Source organism: Medicago sativa, chromosome 8 (genome assembly GCF_051527215.1).
Source record: "Medicago sativa cultivar Bolivia chromosome 8, Bolivia_mono, whole genome shotgun sequence".
Taxonomy (NCBI): Eukaryota; Viridiplantae; Streptophyta; class Magnoliopsida; order Fabales; family Fabaceae; genus Medicago; species Medicago sativa.
In genome coordinates, this window is record NC_140756.1 from 60,650,478 (window position 1) to 60,658,083 (window position 7,606).

Genomic DNA, 7,606 nt, shown 5'->3' on the forward strand with positions numbered 1-7,606 from the left:
TAAAGATGAGGGCTCATGCCCTAGGAGTATAATTATGCTCAAAAGCGACGAGGGCTTATGCCCTAGAATGGTACCACATTCATAAGTAAAATAATAGAGTTGCATAGTCGAGTTAAGTTGCATTGTCGAGTCAAGTTGTTAAGTTGAGTTATAAAGTTGATATTGATGTTGATTATGAAGTTGATTATGATGATGATAATGATGCTACATGACTATTGTTATGATATGTTGATGATGTTTATGTTGTTAAATATAATTGTTGAATTATATGCTTAACATTATTGTTTGTGAATCTCACCCCTTCTGCTTGGAAATGTTGCTCTTCGTATGAGTAACTTGCAGGTGATTGAGAATAAGTAGCTGTTGATTTCTGTCGTGAGTGGCTATCTCTCACTGTGTCTTTAGGTGCTCTGATACGTAACGGGATGAGAACTTTTGTGGCTATTTTCTATTCCTTACGTATTGCTTATGATTTTACACGACTATGCTTTAGTTTTTGGATTATTACGAGATGTTTGATGAGGCCTTCGTGCCAAGACTAATTATGTTGTTGAATTAAAATCCGCTGCGAATTTTTGAATATTTATGTTGACCAATTTACGAAAGATAAATTGTTATTTATTCCATTTATGATTTTTAAGAAGTGTAGCATTCCGTTTATGTTGAATGACTCTAATTTATATGTGAAATTTTTATGTTGGGAAAACGGGGTGTTACAAACAACTTGGTGTTTTTAGAAATAAAGTTACCCGGAAATAGTAACAAAATCATAAAAACGGATCTCTTCAAAGAGATGGGTTTTTGAAAAAGTTTTTGAAAATGGTTTTTGATTTTGAAAAAGGTTTTGAAAATCAATTGCACAAACTAGTCCCACTGGGCATGCCAACTTGTTTGCCTATGTTTTTAGCAAACGAGGGCTAGTTCTGATTATTACAAGCGAGATCGAACTAGAAATATCAAGATCGTTGTGCAAAGGTTTTTTTTATAGGAAAAGAGTTTGCAAAAAGGCCACGAAGTGCACTCAGGTTGCTTAGAGAGCAGGTCGGGTTTGATATAAAAAGGCATTGTCTCTCGACAGATCTGAGTTTGCAAGTAAAGGCTTAAAATAAAGCAAGATAAACTTGAAGTTTACGCACGTCTACTCAAGGAAAAGGTAAAATGCAATGCATTAAAATAAAAGGAGCGGTCTACAAATCAGTTTACATACATTATGTATAACTCGTTTCCCTAGACACCGGTAGTTTGAGTGTTGTAGAATTTTGTATATGATTTGCGACCCACTTTTCTACTTGGAAACTACTATTTATACTAAGTAAACCTAGATGGCGAGCCACTAACTCCATGATCAGCACTTCCTCCATCTTGGACAACCACTTGCCCACGTTCTCCACTAAAAGCCCACTTTTCGGCTTGGAAACTACTATTTATACTTTCACGCCCTTTGCTTGTCTTCGACGTGAGACACCCATTCAGCCTTGCTTTGTCGAAACATTGACTACGCACTTTAGGCTTGATAATCCGTCGAAACTTCTCCAGTTGAAGTGAGAAAGCTCTTCGATTCCTGCAAAGTTATTGGTCAAACAAACTTCGACCATATTAAATGAGCCTGTTAAATGTACAGGCTAACAGGTAGCTGCCAGCCAAGGGTGGCGGCGCCATCGCGTCGGAAGAAAAACTCTTCCTTTTCTAATTTTTTTAAACCAAAACGTCCTACTTCTTCTCCTTGTTCAATTTCCGAAAGTGTTTTTTTTTAAAAAGTTGCAAAATCCCTAGATCTAATGTTTGAGAAGCAAAGAGAGAGAAAGAAAAAAAAATCTCTTCTACCTTATTCCCTTTCTATTTGATTTCAGAACTTTGTTTGGGTTATGGTATTGGTTCGAAAATTTGGTAATGGAATTGAGTTGTTTGTGTTTCAAGTTTGATTGTAGTTTGTGTGTTGTTTGGATTCGAAAACTTGATGATTATTTGTGGAAATATTGGTTTGTGTTGTTTCGGTTCACTGTAATGTTGTGGTGGTGATTTGTGTATTTGGTTGAGGTTGTGTTACAATGTAAATGGTTTGGATGATTTTTGTGGTTTTCTGAAATTTTGTTGTGTTGTTCTTGTGTTGGTAATGTGTTGGTTTTTATAGCATGAAATTTGGACTGATTTGACATGGAATTGTGCTATCAAATTAGGGTTAGAGAGTTCTTTGACTGAACTGGAAAATGGCAGAGTACAAAAAATGCTTGGACAAAACTGCCCCTGCCTTGGTCATTCTGGACAATTGGACCACTTGGGACAAAAAGGACTTTGGACTTAAAAAATAAAACAGAATGAATTTCAAGAGAAATAAAAAAAACGAAAATTGGAATAAAAAATAATAATATAAAACAAATAGAAAATAAAATAAATAAATAAAAAACAAAGATAAAATAAAATAATAAAAAAGTTAAAACGGTCGCCTTCGGAACCAAACTTATGATGTACTTCAAAGTAACCTCCCTGCCGAAATTTCGTCTGAAACGACGAAAATTACCGGCTTTAAATGACGAGTAAAATGAGTCAAAAATGGGGTATGACAGATGCCGTCATTTAAGTTTCTTCGTTTACGGGGACTTGAAAGTGAAATTTTTAATTCGACAGATCGAAGAGACTTAAATACAGACAGGGCCGTCTTAAGAAATTGGTGGGCCCCGTTTTAGATTTTAAAGGTTGACAAAAAAAATTAAATTTTAGGCCCCAAAAATCTAAATAAGGCAACATAAAAAAATTATTAATAAAACACACTCTGTTGAGAGTTGATTAATAAAACACACTCTGTTGAGAGTTGAACTATCAACCTCAAACTTCATCATAGATAGGCAAGCCACTGAAGCACTGAGATCTGTTTGTGTTATTTTCTCATTGGCTATATATTAATATTAATTAAATGCCATACATATAAAAAAAATTGGGCCCCAAATAAATCAAGGCCACCATTTTTGACTAAAAATGCTATGAATGTAATGTTGTGAATGCTCGCAATGCAAGTTTGAATGCAAGACGGTGAAGATGACCCGACTGGGGATAAAACAAAACAGAAGGATACCCGAGTTAGTTAGTGAAAGGGATCCGACTCTGCTGGGGAAAAAAAGGTTTCTCGGGGAACAAATTGACAGGCATTACCTACTATCGATGTGAGATAGCTTAAATAAGGTAAAAATATGGAAGAAAAGATATTGTCTATTGTCGATGTGAGAGAGAGTAAGACAAAATACAAAAGAGATAACATTGTCTGCTGTTGTTGTAAGAGAGCAAGACACAAGCATAAAGGAAATAACATTGTTTGCTGTCAATGAAAGAGAGCAAGACACAAAATAAAGCAATGAACATTGTATACCATCGATGTGAGAGGGCTTAATGAAGACCAATGACATGTTTTACCTGCTATTAGCAACTGTAAATCGAAAAGAAATGACTTTGTCTACTGTCGATGCAAGAGAGCTTAATGAAGACAAGCCAAGGATTACTTGGTATCAATGTGAAATAGATTAAAAGGTAGACTGAAAGAAAGGAAATTGTCTACTGTCAATGTAAGAGAGCTTAATGAAGACAAGTCATGCATTACCTACTATCAATGTGGGATAGCTTAATGAAGGTAAAATATAAATAGATAATATGTTTTACCTACTGTTAGCCTGCAAATTTAACAGGCTCATTTAATATGGTCGAAGTTTGTTTGACCAAAAAACGTTGCAGGAATCGAAGAGCTTTCTCACTTCAACTGGAGAAGTTTCGACGGATAATCAAGCCTAGAGCGCTTAGTCAATATTCCGACAAAGCAAGGCTGAAAGGGTGTCTCGCGTCGAAGACAAGCAAAAGGCGGGAAAGCATAATTTCAAGCAATGAAACGATTTCCTTTTAGTGGAGAACGTGTGCAAGTGGTTGTCCAAGATGAAGGAAGTGCTGATCATGGAGTTAGTGGTTCGCCATCTAGGTTTACTTAGTATAAATAGTAGTTTCCAAGCTGGAAAGTGGGAAGAATTGTTAAGCTTCCTTTCTAGAGAAACTTAAAGAAATGTAAATTGCATTGCATTCAAATGTAAAGTTGGTTCGACAAATCAAGTTAGATACATTATGTGACTCTTTTCTCTAGACGCTGATACTTCGAGTACTAGAATTCTATAAATAATTTGCGACATGTTTTTCCAATGAAAAACTATTATTTATACATAGAAGAAATAACTGCCAAAACTAAACTACTAAGCACTACACTTCCTCGACCAGAAACTGCTTGTCTCCCACGTTCTAGGACATTTGAAGCCAACATCTTTACTACATTAACTGCATGTCAATCGTGGCTTCTGTCAAACGATCTCATTATCTATCGAACTCAGCAATCATGGGCTTAAAGAATTTTGCAGCTTTGACCTTTCTTTTACCTGTCGAATAACATCAGATGAAAATACGGTCCAACAATTGCATCAAATAACTTCAAATTAACGTACAATATGTTTTTTGAAAAAAGGTGAAATACCTCGCGTTATATTTTAAATTAGATGTTTGTAATAATTTAGTCTTTTAAGTTTTTTTATGTGATAAATTGGTTCCTTAAATTATAAAATATTTACACATGGTTCCCATTTTTTTATCTAAGTTTGTTAAAAAAATGCTTATGTGATCATTTAACATGTAAAAGTGCTTTTGACACCAAACATGATTGTTTATGCACATTTTCTTCTTGTTTATGAAATTAAACCTAGTTTTATAGATAAATATTTTATCAACCCAACTATAAATCAAGTAACCGATTGATTTCGTTGGAAACCAAGAGTGAATAATACATCTATGAACTCTAATTTTTATAGTGGTAAATTTGAACCTATCAACTTAACATTAGACAGACTCATAATAACTGTATAACCGAGTTTGATGAAAATAGAGTAATAATGAAGACATTTTATGATTTAAATGGCCAATTTATCACATAAAAACTTAAAGGAACGTGAGACATATTTAGCCTTAAAAATATAATTAAATATTGCATGTCAAATTACAAAACTATAAAGTTGTAAATTTCATAAAACTGTGTTTGATCATGAAAATAATCAACGACAAGATTTATTATATTCTACCTATTATACCCTCATTTTAATCAACCAATAAATTGCTAGTTTTTTTCACACACTTTATCTTTTCAATAAATTTAATATGTTATCTTTCTCTCGTAATAAACAATTGTCAATTTTCTAAATATTGTACACATTTTTTTAATTATTTTAAGTCAATATAAAAATTATTCCCTCTTAACCTCTCATTAGCAGTTCCAATGAGTCTTCCACTTTTTCTTTCTTTTGAACATTCATGGAGTCTTTTATTTTTCTTCTCTCAAATATGTTCTTTTACTTTGCTATTGAAATTTTTAACAATTGTTACTCATCATATTTATAGAATTTCAACTCTTCTTGGAACCATTGTTTGCAACAACATTTTGTTTAAATTTGAGATAGCAAGAAACAAACTTTGTTTAAAAAGAACAAACAAACTTTGTTTAAAAAAATAAAAAATAAACAACGAGGAGTAAGACAAAGGGTATAATTGACAACTTTGTTTAAAAAAATAAAAAATAAACAACTTTGTTTAAAAAAATAACAAACAAACTTTGTTTAAAAAAATAAAAAATAAACAACTTTGTTTTAAACTTTTTCAAATAGATAACATTAATTAGTTTTATTGAAAAAGATAAGAGTAATTGACACAAAAGGTATAATTGACAAATCATACCTTTAAAATACCAAAAGACAGATAAATAGAAACGAAAAATTCATCTTAAAAAGACTTTTAAAAAACAACGAGGAGTAAGAAACTTGGTTCATAAGTAAGTGGTCAAAGATTCAATTTTTGACTCTTGAAAAAATCTAATTAAAAAATAAATAAAAAATCAGGGCACAAGAATTCAGCAGAATCAGTTCCTCTCCAACTAATACTTGTTTTTCATAGTCAGCTGAATCGCACCCCACCCCACCCCACCCCATCCCACCCCACAAACAAGGATAAATAAACGAACAGTACTTGTTTTTCATAGTCACTCCGACCGAACTCAATTGATTGCACGACCACAAAGAAACATAATCCCCAAACTTTACAAAATCTTAATCGATGCTTTCAATTGTTTGCATGTTTTTATTATTGTTCTGTTTAGGATTGCTTTGTTTTGCACGGAGCATTCTTTCATTCATCGTACGATCAAGAACTCTTTCCATGACTCCAACGTCTGAGAAGAAGAAGGTTAGTTGTAGCTATATCCACGATGACATTGCTTTATCTATTCTCTCTAAACTCCCTATTAAATCTCTCAAGCGATTTACTTGTGTTTCCAAATCATGGTCTCTTTTATTTCAAAACCCTAATTTCATCAACTTGTTCCGCAACAATCTTGTTTCCAAATCTCATTATGATGATGATGACGACGTGTGTTTCCTCTTTGTCTCGTACGCGTTTGGGAGTTTGTTTTATTTGGTTTCTGGCGAGAGGTTTCAGAATGTGGTAAACCTGGATCTGCTGCCACCATTTGAGAATCCATTTTGTAGGCCTTTTCGTCCTCGTATTTTTTGTTCCGCTATTAATGGCATTGTTTGTGTTTATAGCAGTAACGATCATAGCGAGGTAGCACTTTGGAACCCTGTTACTCGGGAAGTTAAGGTAATCCCTCCTGGTCTTGTAGAGTGTCTATCTAATATTCATGTTTATGGTACCCTTTGTCTTCATGGATTTGGATATGACCATGTCAAAGATGACTACAAGCTTATTCGGCATGTTGGTTATCGGTATATACCTGATAGTTATCCTCGGAAAGAAGATTTGCCTATGTTACCTAACTCATTCTGGGAGATATATAGCCTAAGAAGCAACTCTTGGAGGAAAATTATTGTTGATATACCAATTCCTCACTTTCGTTGTTTAGGCTCTGAAGTGTACTTGAATGGGGTGTGCCATTGGTTGGGGGTTTCAGATAATGGAACAACTTTTGTTGTGTCATTTAACTTGACCAATGATGTGTTTTTCACTACACCAATAGATTGGCATCATCGTTCTTCTTCTAGATTGGTGGTGTTAAACGGGTTCATAGCGATGATCACACGTTATTATGCTACCAAGTCTTACACCGTATCAATTTTGGGTGAAATTGGTGTCAAGGAATCATGGACTAGACTCTTCGATATTGGACCTTTATCTTATGTTAATGGTGTTATCGCAGCAGGGAAGAAAGGAAATATATTCTTAAGTAAAGAGAATTGTAAAATAGCTTGTTTTGATTTAACAACGGAAGTGATCGAGGAGATCGGTTTTAAAGGAGAAAATCATATTCGTCAAATCGTACGTTACAAGAAAAACCTTGGTCAGATTGGAGGAATAAACAGTTAATTGCTTTTGGAGTCAAAGCTTAAAGTTTTCAACCGGGAGGTTTATGAGTCTAGTTACTAAGATTTAATGCTTTATTAAACAATAGGATGCTGTACTTGTTTGGATTCACCAGTTTTATTTCAATGCTTACTATCTTTGTATGACATTTTAGATTGATTTTTAGTTCTGCTGTATGGACGAAGTCTTCCTTGTGTTATATGTTTGTAGAAATATATCTCAT

At 33.7% G+C, this 7,606-nt stretch overlaps 1 protein-coding gene across 1 annotated transcript; it reads left to right on the forward strand.

The window, feature by feature from the left end:
* Positions 1-6,149: 6,149 nt before the first annotated feature.
* On the forward strand, positions 6,150-7,606 carry LOC146900143 (putative F-box protein At3g16210). The gene has a single exon (XM_085736352.1). The coding sequence runs from the start codon at positions 6,223-6,225 to the stop codon at positions 7,384-7,386; it is 1,164 nt and encodes a 387-aa protein (XP_085592478.1). The 5' UTR covers positions 6,150-6,222; the 3' UTR covers positions 7,387-7,606.

What these genes read in the sequence shown, in the direction of transcription:
- LOC146900143 (XM_085736352.1), top strand. Translation starts at nt 6,223, where the DNA reads ATGACTCCAACGTCTGAGAAGAAGAAGGTTAGTTGTAGCTATATCCAC.